Source organism: Bos indicus, chromosome 8, assembly GCF_029378745.1.
Source record: "Bos indicus isolate NIAB-ARS_2022 breed Sahiwal x Tharparkar chromosome 8, NIAB-ARS_B.indTharparkar_mat_pri_1.0, whole genome shotgun sequence".
Lineage (NCBI taxonomy): Eukaryota > Metazoa > Chordata > Mammalia > Artiodactyla > Bovidae > Bos > Bos indicus.
This window is the reverse complement of record NC_091767.1, coordinates 90,979,254-90,995,164: the sequence shown is the minus strand read 5'-3', so window position 1 is coordinate 90,995,164 and position 15,911 is coordinate 90,979,254. Positions and strand designations below refer to the sequence as shown.

The 15,911-nt window shown below is 40.5% G+C and overlaps 1 protein-coding gene across 2 annotated transcripts in view; it reads right to left on the bottom strand.

The window, feature by feature from the left end:
* Positions 1-10,095: 10,095 nt before the first annotated feature.
* The window catches only part of PLPPR1 (phospholipid phosphatase related 1), a 307,644-nt gene continuing 301,828 nt past the window's right edge, over positions 10,096-15,911 (bottom strand). For both annotated transcript variants that reach the window (XM_019966652.2, XM_019966650.2), the window contains one exon: positions 10,096-11,214. In XM_019966652.2, coding sequence (XP_019822211.1) covers positions 11,182-11,214 — 33 coding nt within the window. In that variant the 3' untranslated portion in view covers positions 10,096-11,181. The remainder of the gene's footprint in view (positions 11,215-15,911) is intronic.

Here is a 15,911-nt window from a genome sequence, read left to right as displayed (position 1 = left end):
GGTACAATTGGTATGTTTATTTTTCTGCCCAACAGACAAGAACTTTAGCATGCAATACATCTTTTCTCCATGATATACCTTATTAATTTCAGATTAATTTTTTTGCAATCAGTGATAATTATTTTAAATTAATTTTCATTGGAGTATAGTTGCTTTACAATGCTGTATTTAGTTTCTGCTGTACAGCAAAATGAATCAGTTATATGTATATACACATATATCCCATCTCTTTTAGATTTCCTTCCCATTTAGGTCACCATAGAGCACTGAGTAGAGTTCCCTCTGCTATACAGTTGGTTCTCATTAGTTACCTATTGATATTTTATACATAGTAGTGTATGCAGGTCAATCCCAATCTCCTAATTCATCCCCCTCCTCCTTCCCCGCTTGGTAGACATGAGTTTGTTCTTTATATCTGTGACTTTCTGCTTTGCAAATAAATTCATCTGTACCATTTTTCTAGACTCCACATGTATATGATATTATACAATATTTGTTTTTCTCTTTAGTCTTTTTATTTTGGCATCCATTGTTGCCAATGAGAAATCTGATTCTTGCTACTTTGTGGGATTCTTTTCTTCTTTTTCTGAGAACTTCTTACAATTTTCTCTTTGTTCTTAGCGTTCTGAAATTCCATCAGGATATGACTAGGAATGGGTTTATTATTATTATTTTAATTTATTTTGCTTGGTACCCCATGGGCTGAACCCATATCACATGTTCATGCCTAAAGTGATCACAGGTGAGGGAGATGAGACCATCATACTAACTTAGACAATCAAGACTAACCCAGAGGTACAGAGATGGGTCAGCATCCATTGGAAAACCATGTCCATTTAGTGGACTGTGAACAAAAATAAGATCCATTATTAGGAAGGGCTATTCAGTTGCCAATCAGCACAGTTTGCCCCTCCTGCTTTTACTACCTCCCCTAATTATTTCAACAACAAATGAAAATTTGGTTGGGGGAGATGTGCTCTTCTGGTTTCTGATGCATTTCAAGTATTTTCTGTAACTTGTGGGCAAAGATTACCCCTCAATTAACTTGTCCAGACATTTTGATTCTCTAAGCTTTGCCTTCTTTCTTTGTGTCCTTTGGCTGACTGCAGAAGTATTTCTAGTTTAAACATTTGTAGAATACTTTTCATCTGTATATATGAATCCTAGTAACTTTCACCCTATCATATTCCCTTTCTAGGGTGGTTAGACAGTCTATCCCAAAGACAAAGGTTTATGTGCCCTAGAACACAAATAATTTATAATGCTGGAAACTGGCAGCCTCTTAGTCTCTGGATTTTCTTTATCTTTAAGGCTTCCCATTTCACTGTTTCTTTGTTGTGTTTTAACCTTGACTGGGTATTTTCCTCTCAGCCTTTGTATGTGGTTTTCACAGATTTCTATTGCTTCTGGTAGAAAGTTTAATCAGTTTAAAAATCTCTGCTGTTTACACTCTTGTTGCATAACCTTTCTCCTTTTTAATTGTACCCACATATGTCCCAGTGCTTCTGTGATTCTGGACTCACTCCATCCCCCACAGGTGAGTGGTGATTGGCGTAGACCAATCATGGTGTTCTTTTTTTCCTCATCCAGTGATTCGTGTAGGCACAGAATGTGGCATAATTCTGGCCAATGAGATGTCAGAGACATCTGAAGAGAATGGAGATTGCCTGAAAGAGACATTTTTGGAATTTGGAGGGAAGTTTTCCATTTGGATGTTGTATCTTAAGGTGGATGATATCCTGAGACCATGAGGGGAGCTGGTCTGAGGACAAAGCCAACACCCAAGGTCTGAGCCAAATGAGTTGCAGAAAAATACTGGAGCTCTAATTATGTTGTTGCCATACTTGTTTAATCTTTGTATTTCTTGTTAATAGACTCAATACACTGTCTTATTTGTTTAAGCCACTTACTTTGGGCTTTTCTGTTCTTTGCTACTAAAGACGATCATGGTCATAAACATTTCTCCCTCTTGGCAGCCCACCCTCTTTTGGATCTGGCCTGAGGCATTGTAGAAGAACAAATGGCACAATCTAATTTTTAAATGAAAATATTGCAAAATGAATTAAAAATTAATGACCATCTTGAAATTTATGACATTTATCAGACTTTTAAAGTTTCATAAGATTATATAATATGGATAACCTGAGAGGCATGTATTGTGTTTTATTCTTTTTTAAAGTTTTTTTTTTTTGATGTGGACTAGTTTTAAAGTCTCTATTGAATTTGTTACAATATTTTGATATTTGGCGAAACTAATACAATTATGTAAAGTTTAAAAATAAAATACAATTAAAAGTGAAAAAAAAAATTGCTTCTGCTTTATGTTCTGGTTTTTTGGCCTCAAGGCATGTGGGATCTTAGCTGCCCAACCAGGGATAGAACTCACACCTCCTGCATTGGAAGGTGAAGTCTTAACCACTGGACTGCCAGGGAAGTCCCAAGGACCATGTACTGTTGCTGGAGGAGATTGTATTATATTTTCCTTGTGATGATGCAATAGTGGGGAGAAGTGAAACCTCTGATGGTGAGTAGAGTCACCTCCATCTTCCCAGTTGGAAGGGAGCTGAAAATAAGCCATGTATATAGAAAAAATTCAGACCAAAATGCTTATTGAGTTTTTACTGTATACCAGAAACTTTGCTACCAGGTTTTTTGAGTTATCTAATTGAATCTTCAGAGCAGCTTTAACAGTAGACATCCCAAGAGGCTGTGAGATGGATTAGCGTTGTCATTCAGCTGATCCAATGACATTTAGCAATCTCAGTCCTGTGATTACAGGAGAGAAGGATCTTTTTCAGAGCACACATAGAAGCTTTCAGATCATCTATAGGGCACACAAGTTGGGAATATAAATTCCTGAGTTCATTTTCTTTCCCCACTTTGTCCAGTAACACTAGGAGCAACAAGCCAATCTTATATTTATCAGTTTGCCAAAAATGTTCTAAAGTATCATATACAGCTTTACCCAGCCCTTTCATTCTTATAAGAGGTTGATGAGAAGTATCCAGGGGTGCCTTTTTTTTTCCTGTCTTCATTGTCAAGTCATGCCATAGACTATCAGTGTTCTCCTTACTACTCAAAATAGAATAATTAGCATATTTAAATCTAATCAGATTAAAGAGCCAGTTCCAGAAACGCCAGAGCCAATTCAAAAAAACTCAATCTTAAAACTCTTTTTTTTTTTTAAGAAACACTCTTTGTATGAAAATCTCAGTCAGAGTTCTCAAGAGAAATAGAACCAACATGATAAATACAGAATTTTTTTTAAGGCATTGGCTCTTGTGGTAACAGAAGCTGAGAAGTCTCCAAATCCACAACCTGCAAACTGAAGACCCAGAAGAGCTGATGGTGTAATTGTAGTCCAAGTCTGAAGGCCTGAGAACCATGAGAGTTAATAGTGTGAATTCCAGTCTGAAAGCTGGCAGCCTCGATATCCAAGGAAAGCTGATGTTTCAGTATGAGATTGAAGTTGAGAAAAGACAGATGTCTTTGCTTAAACAGGCAGGAGGAGTTCCCTCTTTTTAAAGGAACGTCAGCCTAGTATTCTATTCAGTTTTCCACTGATTGAATGAAGGCCATCTATGTTAGGGAGGGCAATCCATGTTTTTACTCAGTCTGTTGAATCTCATGTAATCTCATCCAAAAACACCCTCACAGATATACCCACAATAATGTTTGACCAAATATCTGGGGCTCCAGTGGCTTAGTCAAGCTGACACATAAAATTAACCACCACAGAATAGATAGTCACTAAATTATTTCCATTTTACAGATGAGTAAAAACCAAGCCTTGGGGAGCTTAGGTTACCTAAGCTTACACAAATATAGATGGATTTATAGTAGGATTGAATTTACAGTCTTCCAGAACTCATGTAACTATCATTTTACCTGCCTGACAGCAGTATCTACCCAGGTTGCAGTATCTAGGGATGAAATAATCGAATCTTCTCTTATCAGTTATATCAGTATTATGGCTTCCACTATAATTGAGGTTGGATGTGGTAAGGGTATTTATAACTTTTTAGTTTGGTTAGTTCAACACATAATATTAAAAGATAGACTAGTCCAATGACAGAGGACCTTACAATACTTTAATTGATAATACCACATATACAGAAAGAAAAATTCAGACAAGCATTGCTCTGAATGAAAAAAAAAATGGGTTAGAGAAGAAAATCCACCAGTAAAGGAAATATACTTGAGTTCACAATAGGAAAGTCATCTTATCCATGGGACAGGGACGGTGCAGCAGGCTTTTCCCATGGCTTATTCAGTTATGAAAGTGAAAGTGATAATTGCTTAGTCATGTCTGACTCTTTGCAACCCCATGGACAGCAGCCCACCAGGCTCCTCTGTCTGTGGAATTCTCTAGGCAAGAATGCTAGAGTGGGTTGCCATTCCTTTCTCCAGGGGATCGTCCTGACCCAGGGATTGAACCTGGGTCTCCTGCATTGCAGGTAGATTCTTTACCATCTGAGTCACCAGAGAATACACTATTCACCTTTAAAAAGAAACTCATGCTAAACAAGCAACATTTTAACTAATAAAATGGTTTTCTAGACACCTTGATTACAAGATGAAGTATGGGTTGCTGTTGAGTTGCTAAGTCATGTCTGACTCTTTTGCGCCCCCATGGATTGTAGCCCGCCAGAACACCTTTGTTCATGGAATTCTCCAGGCAAGAATACTTTAGTGGGTTGCCATTTCCTACTCCAGAGAATCTTCCCAACCCAGAGATCAAATTGGCATCTCCTGTGGCTCTTGCATTGGCAGGCGGGTTCTTTACCACTGAGCCAACCACTGGGAAACCTGGGATGTCAAATTTTGGACACAAATTAGTGATGATGCCACCATCAATTAATAAGTGTTTCTTGAGTTTACACATGGTGTGTTAAAGACAATATTTGAAAATGTTTTTACATGCTCTAGTCCTCACATTTCCTTGCTCTTTTTTTCCTGGTTTTATCTGAAACCAAATACAGTGATTAGTCAAACCCATTTCACTTGCCTTCACTAATCAAGGTTGTTTTAAGACTTGTATGTCTTATGACTACATGTCCTCTAAGAGGCATGTAGCATAAACAAGATGTTTGCCTGAGTTATTTTCCAGGATGTTGGACTCAGCTCTGTCTAGTTCAGGCTGAGCTGGTTAGGACAGGGTAGCACCACCGACCCTCTGGCTGGGCACCTGCTGGTGTCCACTGGGTGACCTTTTGAACATGGAGAGGCTTGTAGATTAGCTACACCTGTGCAGGACCACGAGAATCGCATCTTCTCGCAATCACCTTTCCCCCACGCCCCCTCTCGCCTCAGCCAGCCCTCCTCTGCCTCTTCATTGGTCATCCCCTGGATACTCCACCCGCTTGTCTTCTGGGACGTGTATTTGAGGCTTGTTCTCCCGTTTCCTCGCCTTGCAAGTAAACTGTCTTCTCTGCGAGCCTCGGTAACTCAACGTTTTGGCTGGCTCTGCCTCCCGAAAAATGAACCTGGCTCAGTAACAAATTTGGTGGGTCAACCAGGAGGTAAGTCCAAACAGGATTTTGCCCGTTGGTTTTTTTGGTCCCTCCCGGGTGCTGAGAGGCTGAGAGCCTGTGCACTGAGTCCAAGCGGTAGCCGGTGCGTTTGTTACAGGAACGCTCCCTGCGGCTGACCCAGCGAGGGGCCGCCAAGCTTCCGCATCTTGCAGTGAAACAAGGGTTTGGGGGAGATTTAGGGTTTGGAAGATGCCTTTTGGGTAACCTTGTTAAAGAAATACACCTGCCTACGTTCTTTGTGGAATCTTGACCCACGGGTCGTGGGTTGGAGGCCCACCTGGAGGGATGTGGGCAAGCAATATGAAAGGTTACCAGTACCTGGGTTAAAGGCTTGAGACTTCGTTTTTTGATCTTGTAAGATGGGGCAATATCTTTCAAGCCAGCGATCCCCAACCTTTTTGGCACTGGGGACCAGTTTTGTAGAAGACAATTTTTCCTGGGTGGGGTAGAGAGGGGGGATGGTTTCGGTTTCTCCCACCGCTCACCTCCTGCTGTGCGGCCTGGTTCCTATCTGGCCACAGATCAGTACCAGTGGCTCGGGGGTCGGGGTCCCCTCTTTTAAGGCAAGTCCCCACTGCGGGTGCAAATGCTGAAACTGGGCAGCCAGGGGGGTTGATCCCAATCCATTCTCCTTTTTCAACTTCAGATTTATTTAATTGGAATAAATAATGGGAATACATACTGTTCCCTTAATATGTCAACATACAGAGATGACCCAAGGAGAATGGAAAAAAATTTTTTTTCATCAATTTTTTGCATCCCACAGCCCAACCTGAGCTGATGTTCAAGGTTTATTACCCATACTCACTTCAGGAGAGCGTAGAAGGTGCTGGATAAAGCCAGGGAAGCGGCAGGTGGGCTTCATTAAGAACCTCTGGCAGCCCAATACAGGCTGCTGCAAGTGCAGCAGAACCCACAGTGAGTCCTGTTTGGGAAGTGGTGCTGCAGATGGGCTGAAACCTGGCCCAAATGGGGCCAAAACAAAGATCCTTAATAAAGCACAGGTAGGAAACAAACTGAGTGAAGATCCTTCGGAATTTCTAGAAAGGATCTTTAAAGCCTATAGGCATATACAGATACAGTCTCTGAGGCCCCAGAGAATTTAAAGATGGTTAACATGACTTTTATCAGTGCCTCTAACATAGAAAGGAAAGTACAAAAGGTGGAAGGAACTTGGTATGCCTATGTCTCACCTTGTTGAGATGCCTTCGAAATTTCTAATGGCAGGGACCAGGTTTAGGAAGAAGGAACAACAGAGAATGAGACAACAGGCCACTCCACTGGCGGCTGCCTTAGCACATTTGGTCCACAGAGCTGGACCAAATCAAGGACCCTCACGAGGGACTTGGCAAAAGGTAGGGGGCCCCAGGGCCTAAACTTCTCCTCTAATGGATAACGATACTTGGCACCTCTCTGGCTTACTTTCAGTTCTTCGCATGGATAAAGCTCATTCTTGCCCCAGGATGTCGGTACATACAGTTCCCTTAGCCTCATATGCTTTTTGCTACTTTTCTGTCTAGTCATCTCCTCATTTTAATGTATATGTCGCTTCAAAGACTCCAGTACTCTTGCCTGGAAAATCCCATGGATGGAGGAGCCTAGTGAGCTGCAGTCCATGGGTCGCTAAGAGTTGGACACGACTGAGTGACTTCACTTTCACTTTTCACTTTCATGCATTGGAGAAGGAAATGGCAACCCACTCCAGTGTTCTTGCCTGGAGAATCCCAGGGATGGGGGAGCCTGTTGGGCTGCCGTCTCTGGGGTTGCACAGAGTCGGACATGACTGAAGCGACTTAGAAGCACTTCAAAGAAGACATAACACTTGCCTTACCTAAACCAGGTCTCCCTTCAAAACACTGAGTATTCTGTGGTGGTTCTCCTTTTCTTCCATTTGACCCTAAATTCCATAGGGGTGAGTAGTAGGTCAATTTTATTGTATATTCCCAGTTCTTGGCATGATTCTTAACACATAACAGGTGTTCATTAAATTCCTAGTGAATGATCGTATCACTCAATCCTGGGACATCTGGATCAAGAACTAGGATGGAAACAAGAGATTAGCTGTTCATTACAAGATTCCCATGGTAGTAGAGGGGATGATTGTGAATGACAGGCTAGTTCTAGTACACATCTTGACTTCAGCAAGGCAAGAACAGTGTAACAGCCTTAATGTAACCTCCTTAAAACTAACTAGGGCAATCTGGTATTCATGTCTGCCTCCAAGATACTTAACACCTTCAAAGTTCTGGTCATTGCATATAATATAAAAATCAAGGCAATTTTTTAGAAACAAAAATGCTATTCCTGGCACTCTTCTGCTTTTAATCATACTAGTGCTGTCTACTCCTCCTCCTGTGTATGGGATTATGCCTACTTACATTCTAATTAACTGGAGCTACATATAGCCTTTCTGTCCATCACAGCCTAATTAGAGAGATCTCTAGAATTTACCAAGAGAGTCACCTACATGTTCATAGCTGCTGAGTGCAGTTTCCTCACACTTAATTCTGTATCTAAATATACTTAAGTTTCATCTACCTTCAGGCTCCATGCAAATTCTCTTTATTTCCAAACTAGGCATAATTTCTTTCAGGCAAATTAAGTTGGAACCCTGGCATCCATCTATTTGCAAAGTTTTCTCTGTCAGATCTGGGTGCAGATCTGGGTTCAGATTCTGTTTGATTCTGGGTGCAGAATCAAAGAACTGAAAATGTCATAAATAAACCCTCAGGGGCTAATAGTCTCATGAGGTTGCTTATGTCCATACATTTTATCAGCTTTTCTTTAGTTTCTTTTCACTTCCCTCTCACAGTGAATCAGACTTATCAGGCTCCTCTCGGCTTCTTTAAAAAGAAGAAAAGCTCATTGCAGACTTCATCCTAAGGTGATAGTGACCACTCCTCCTGCTTAGAGGGCTTTATCCTGGGTACATGGCCCATATGGAGGGGTCTCTAGCCTCAAGAAATGAGTCTCAAATGGCAGGCTTGAAAGGTCCATGAAGTGACTTGGCCTGTGAAGTGACTTGGGCCTAAATCAGGGGTAACACTGAGGTTGCCTTGTCATATGGAAGGAATCAGACTGACCCAATGATCCCAGGGATGTGAGCCCAGAGATGGTCCTTGGTTCTAGGTGCTCCAATGTGTGTTCTGTGGAACATCACTGTGTCCTGTATCAATAACTAACAAAGGCCAGGAAATTGGAGTCTGTGGCTGGAGACCTCAGAACACTTCTAATAGGTCCTTCCAGATTGAAACCAAAGTGAAGAATGTAAGGGTAACCCTCGCTTGGTCAACTTATGTTCTTGGAAATACCATTTGATAGATATTTAGATGGTCTCTCATTGTGATAAGAAATGGGCAATGGAGAATCAGGAGTATGCCAGTATTTTTCAGAATGTCTTATGAACAATGGAACTGAGCTGTCATTGCTATTATTAAAAGAACTGTAAAATATATTTAGAAGATGAATCACTCTGAAGTTGGGCAACATTATACTTGCGTAGCTTATACCAGAATGGAAGGCTCCGAGCTTGCAAATCATTGCTTCTCGTAAGTAGAATGCGTCTTTCTCATGATGTGCTTTTGTCACCTACACAACCCTGAACCACATAAGTAGGTGATGATGTCGAAAAACCTCTGAAAAGATGTGGACTTGGTTTAGAGACATTTTAACATAGTGGAAAGAGTGGAATTTGGAGTCAGGCAGACCTGGATTCCAACGTTACTGCTGATGTATACAGCACGACCTTGGAGGTGTCACAGCTTCTTAGGGTTCACTGTTTATATGTGTATAGTTATTTATTTTTAATTGGAGGATAATTGCTCTACAATATTGTATTGGTTTCTGCCGTACATCAGCATGAATCAGCCATAGGTTTAATTATGTCCCCTCCCTCGTGAACCTCCCTCCCACCCCATCGCACCCCTCTAGGTTGTCACAGAACACCAGTTTTTGTGTCATACAGCAAATTCCCACTGGCTCTCTGTTTTACATAGGGTAATATTTGTGTTTCCATGCTACTTTCTCAATTCGACCCATCCTCTTTCTCCCACTGTGTCCAAAAGTCTGTTCTGTATGTCTGGGTTCACTTTTGAACAACCAGATTATAGTTGTGGCTTAGCATAGGGGATGAGAAGGGCTTTTAGCACTTCCCTTTCTTGCCCACTTCCCCAACTTTTAGTCTGATGTCACTCAAAAGATGTGTGTGAGTGTTTATACATGTAAGTGCAAATAAGTTTAGGCCAGAATGAGATGGGGGATGAGTTTTAGCAGAGTCAAAATGACTGAATTTTTACTGATGCCTTAGAAGTATCTATGGGCAAACTGAAGACAAAGGTAGCTTGCTAGAAAACCAGAATGTGCTTCTGAGTGTCTTAAACTCACAAATTCTTTGGCCTAAACACACATACTCCTTCATGAAAGGACATATCAGTCATGCCTCTGTTATGGCTGATCCCAATAGGCAGGGAACTGAAGAGGATAAACACTTACTGAGGTCACATCATTGTGAGTCTTCAAATACTCGGGGGATGAAGCATCAAACAAAGGACATGAGCCAAAATTCATTTTGTGAATAACTTTTTTCTTTAGAAAAAAAATATGTACAAAAAAAAGCTAAGAAGAACCAACATGGAAGTGTTGAGAAAACATTCTGATAGATACAGACAAGGGAGCTCCTGCTCTCAAGGAAGTTACACGTTAGTTATTACCATGCTAGAAAAATGAGATGCAGTTAAAATTCTAGAACAATTAAAAGCCCCAAAGTCAAGCTGTTGCTTTGGGGCTCTAGGTTGTAGATGCTCTGATACCCTCTCTGTAAAATAATACTGTGCAAACTGTAAAATATTCATTTTCATATAAAGTCCATACAATATGATATACAAAACTGAGTTGACAGGGGATGCTGGTACTGGCTGGTCGTTTGAGAAAGAAGGCTGCAGTGTTACCTGCCAGCCCAAGGGCATGATTACAGAAAGATCTTGAATTTCTTAACCAGGAGAGGCCATTATCTAAGGATCATACCAACATCCTCAAAACCAGAATTTCCTGCCATTGCTTGTGTAACTTAGGTGATTTTTTCTTATTAATATGTTACTTTAACTTGGGATGCAATCACATGTTAAGTCAGAATATAAAGTTCTTTTTCAAAGTAATACTTCTTTCTACACAACTGATTTTGAGATTTACCATTAACCAACATTGTTTTCCCTGCAACTCAAAAGTTAAGTTTTTTTTAAAATTCAAAAATTCCAGAGGAGGCAGCAACTGTGATAATAAAAGATTAAAATGAATTATTATATTTCATTTCAGTGTCTATAAAACTGATAAAAGAAGGTTTGTGTACAAATATCACAAAACAACATCAATCATTGAATAAATGTGGTTCTTCAATGCACACCTGAACAAGAAGAAAACTTTGTTTAAAATTCTGGCATAAATATATTAAAGCTGACCAAAAAAAAAAAAAAAAATCAGGGCAAGCTACATCACTTCCTCATACAAAAAATGTACAAAACATTAGCCTCTAACTAGATAAACATAATACTTGTCTTCACAGTTTGATATCAAGTAACTGTGTCTTGAAGTATTGAATTGGAGGGTGATAAAAAAAAAAAAAAAAAAAACAGCTTGTGACACGTCAGCCATTTCAGGTAACTTCGGTCATGGAGGCAGAGTGATTCTGCAAACATAAGCAGATACAATCTTAGTTGACTCATGCACACACTCTCACTTCCCTCAATATCCCCTTGATTCCTGTCTCAAGTTCACAGTCTGTTCCTGCTCCCTGACATGCGTCTCCAAGGCCCCTCAACTTGTTACCTCTTCTATTAAACCTTCCCTGATTTTTTTTCAACCAAAATAAACTCATCTGTCTTGTATGATAGGTAACTGTATTCTATGAATCATTTGAAGATCTCAAAGTAATTTTAGCTGCATCCCACATTTTTTTTTTAAGTGTTGTTATAATTTTGAACGCTTCTAATCTTTGAAAAATTTCCATATGAGGTATTCTGAGCCATGGATTTTCAGAGCAGTGAGTTTAATGTTTTCAAGTGCATAGCGGTTTTGGTTTAAGGTATCTGCATTTCTGGAGAATGTCATCTGTGTGATCTACTGAATAGATTTTTTTTTTACACAAATTTTTTTAAATTATGAAAATATAACACTGAATGCTTTTAAAGTTTCTTGATTTGCTTTATAGTCTTACATGTAGTTTGTTTTAAATGTTTGTGTTTGAGGATTATATATTGCCTTGCCTCGGCTAAGTTGCTTCAGTCGTGTCTGACTCTGTGTGACCCCATAGATGGCAGCCCACCAGGCTCCCCCATCCCTGGGATTCTCCAGGCAAGAACACTGGAGGGGTTTGCCATTTCCTTCTCCAATGCATGCAAGTGAAAAGTGAAAGTGAAGTCGCTCAGTCGTGTCCAACCCTCAGCGACCCATGGACTGCAGCCTACCAGGCTCCTCTGTCCATGGGATTTTCCAAGCCAGAGTACTGGAGTGGGGTGCCATTGCCTTAACCTTATTAACTTTTTACTATATTTTGTTTGCTTATTACTGAAAAAAGCGTTAAAATCTATGATTGCAGTTTTATCCACTTTTCCTTGTAGTTCTGTTAATTTTTGTTTATGTGGTTTGTGCATAATAACCCTTATCTCTTGTTTTATATAACATATATAATCACACCTTTTTTCAGGCCCAAGGCTTTCTCTTTTGTTTGAACTTAAAATTCCCAGTTTATGGTATTGATAATACCTTAAGAAACGGTGGCTTTAGAGCTAATTGATTATTATGGGTTTCCAGATTCCTGTTTGTTTTTAGGACACTAGAGAGTCATATTCTTGAGAGGGCAAATGTGAATTGTAGAAACTGAGTATTCCATATTTCTCAAGGTACTTTTATCTACCATATTTGTGAAAAGTGAGGTTTTTGCATTTCTTGCTATAATGTGAAAAACTTATCCTTTTGCTTTTATAGTATGCTTCCTTAAAAAAAAAAAAAAAAACTTCCATCAATAGTTTGGTCATTTTTATGTTTTTAAGATTTCATTTAAGAGTGAATGGTATAGATAAAGTAGTTCAACAGCCTAAGATAACTAACTTGGTGACTTTGTACAGATTTCTTTAACTCAACAAGTCTTTTTTTCCCCTCCTATTTATGATATGAAGTCTATAAGCATTAGAATTCCTGTGGGATGATTTTCTTACATGGCTTTTCACCCCAGAATGGCTGAATCAGAATCCCCTGGAATAAGGTCATAGGCATGTGGGTCCTGGGATAGAGTGGATCCTTTTGTTGTTACTGTTGTTAAAGAAAAATATATCTCCTCTCCCCACTGTACACATCAGGAGACACAAGAGACTTAATACGACACAATGAGTTAACACATCGGCTCCACTCTCATTTCTTTGTTAATATAAACCGTGTTCAACAAGAACACATTTGCTCAACACTAAGCTTGATCGTGCAGGTGAAAATGGGTATGAGGCTGCAGGGCGAGGAAAGCTCAGAGCAGGTCTCCAGGATACAACTCTGTGTGGTCACAAAATAAGACTTTGGAAGGTTGACCATCTTTGTTTCATTTGGATTCTACAGTTTTTTACTTTCTGGTTTCTCTTTAGTCCTGGGGAAAGATTTTAGAGAACGTACTGTCTCAGTCACAGAAAGCCAAGTATTTAAATTTGAGCTGATCATTTAGAGGGGAAGAGAGAAGCAGCCTGGGGCAGCCTGCAGCCCTGGGGCTTCATGTGGCAAAGGACAAAGTATGTCTCGGGGACGAAAGGGAGGATGGGGGGTTCCCTCTCCAGCGAGACAGTTTTCTCCTTGAGATGCTCTGAACGGCGAGATGGAATTCTCATGTGAGAATGTGTGCTCTAAAGAGAGGTTCATATCTTCTCTCAGATCCCCATAGTCCTCCTCCTGGGAAGACAGCTCTATCCCCAAAATTACAAAGGAGCAGCAGTTTCTAGTAGAAGCCATGGCTGCTGCTATTGCACAGGAAGCTTTCGCCCACAGGGGAGAACACAGGGCATATTTGTTTTGGAAGAGCGATGCTCAGTGTAAACTCTGCCAGTGCGGTGCAGCTCAGCCCCCACACACTGGCCGCTACAGCGTGTTTCCATATTCAGTGCTGAGAGCTGTAGATTTCAAAATGGAATTTTCCTTAAACCTCAGGCTGTGTGGTGTAGAGAGCAAGCAGGGCCTTTAGAATTAGATGGGCCTGTGTCTTAATCTTTGCTGAGTGACCTTCAGCGTATTACTTAAACTCTTTGTGCTTTACTTCGTCTATAAAATAGAAGAATGAGGCCAACTGCAGGATTATCGTAAAGACTGAATGTGATAGCTTGCACCATATGCTCATTTCCTTTTCTTGACCCACAAATAAAGGGTATGTCCTTCTAACCACCCATGTGGAAAGCAGATGCTTGGATCTTGCACAAATGGTATGGAAGGCATAGCTTAAGAGGCAGTACTACTTCCCTTCCAGCTTCCTATAGATTCATTGTGACCAGCCTGCAGAAGTTCTGTTCACCATTACTCATAAACTACTTACCATGGAGGTTCAGATATAGACTGTAGTCCAATTTTGGGTTCTTGGTTTTGACTAAAGGGCCTAGTTCATATTTTGACTCTGGCTTGCATCTGTCTATTCATCTGACATTTATTTCATGCCTAGTGAATGCCAGGAAATACGGAGAGTAAGAAGGACATGGTTCATAGGATTTGTATCTTTAATCTCTCAGTTCCTGGGGGAGGCAGATATGAGGGCAGTCCTGACATGAACTGTGAGCAGCAAATGCACGTCGGGTCCTGAGGCTCTTTCGGCTGAAGCCTGGTATTCACAAAAGGCCTCAAACTGTGTGCAGACAAGGTGATACACATGGAAATAAAGACACATGGACAGATTTCAAAAGTTCAGTTACTGCCTGTAGTGAATAATGATACATATATTTAAAGAATTTTAAAAATCTGTATTGTGGATTGGTCGGTTGTGTGGTCATGCCCTACTTTTTGCAACCCCATAGACTGTAGCCCCCCAGGTTCCTCTGTGCATGGGATTCTCCAGGCAAGAATACTGGAGTGGGTTGCCATTTCCTTCTCCAGGGGCTCTTCCTGACCCAGGGATTCAACTCATGTCTCTTACTTCTTCTGCATTGGCAAGCAGACTCTTTACCACCATACCACCTGGAAGCCCCTTTACTGCTAATATCGGGGTTTGGAAACCCTTTTTGGCACTTCATTTTTCAATGCAAGCAGAATCCCCCAAAACATGGCCTGGGTGTCTCTTGGCTTAGTCAACTACTACTGTCCTGAGGGAGGAGAGAGAAGTCTAGAGGAGGCTTCAGACAGAAGGTGCTTGAGCAGTGCTGAGGTGGAAAGAAGGTACTCTTAGACCAGGACATTCAGGGCAAGGTCAATAGCATTTGCAAGAACAGACTACATGTTTGTGGAACTCGGCAAACATTTCAGTTTGCTTTTTAAATTCACCTTTGTCACTAGTTGCTTCTTCTCAAAGATAGAGGGACCCACTCTGACTTCAGGATCTTCCCTGGTGGCTCAGACAGTAAAGTGTCTACCTACGATGCGGGTAGGCCCAGGTTCAATCCCTGTGTTGGGAAGGTCCCCTGGAGAAGGAAATGGCACCCCACTCCAGTACTCTTGCCTGGAAAATCCCGTGGGTGGAGGAGACTGGCAGGCTACAGTCCATGGGGTTGCAAAGAGGTGGATACGACTGAGCGACTTTACTTCACTACTCTGACTTCACTGGGTTTAAGAACATAGTTAAAAGGAAAACTAGGGTTTTTCATCACAAGGTTTCATTATTTAGCTAACTTGTCATTCAACCTGCATTAACTGGCTGTATATAAATAAACCAGTGATAAAATTTCAAACATGTTACTTCTAATTATATTTAGAATTTATAATTTTCACCTTAATATAGGTGAAGGGAAAACAAAACACTTGGCACTGGGTTTAATGGAGATTCCTAAATATTTTTTTTCCCAGGTGGAAATAGATTTTTTTCCTTGTTCGTTAATAAAATTGGACTTCATTAAATGTGAAAAGAAATAGGATAGTTTCTCAGTTGTCTGATAGTTAATAATCTTTAGTGAAATATTTTATACTGTATTGATAGGAAGTATCTGATAAGTCCAATGGGAAGAGATTTGCTTTCCTCTTGTACTCAATAAAGATGATTTAGTAAGGAGATGCCAAATACAATAAGACTTCAAGGTAAATAGACTATTACAGAGAATAAACATTTTAGCAAGCCTCAGCTACATGAAAATAAAATCCCTGTTTTATTATTAGTTATCCCTGCTCTGTCTGCTCAAAGAACTATTCACCCCAACTCTCCCACTTGCTTGCTATGTG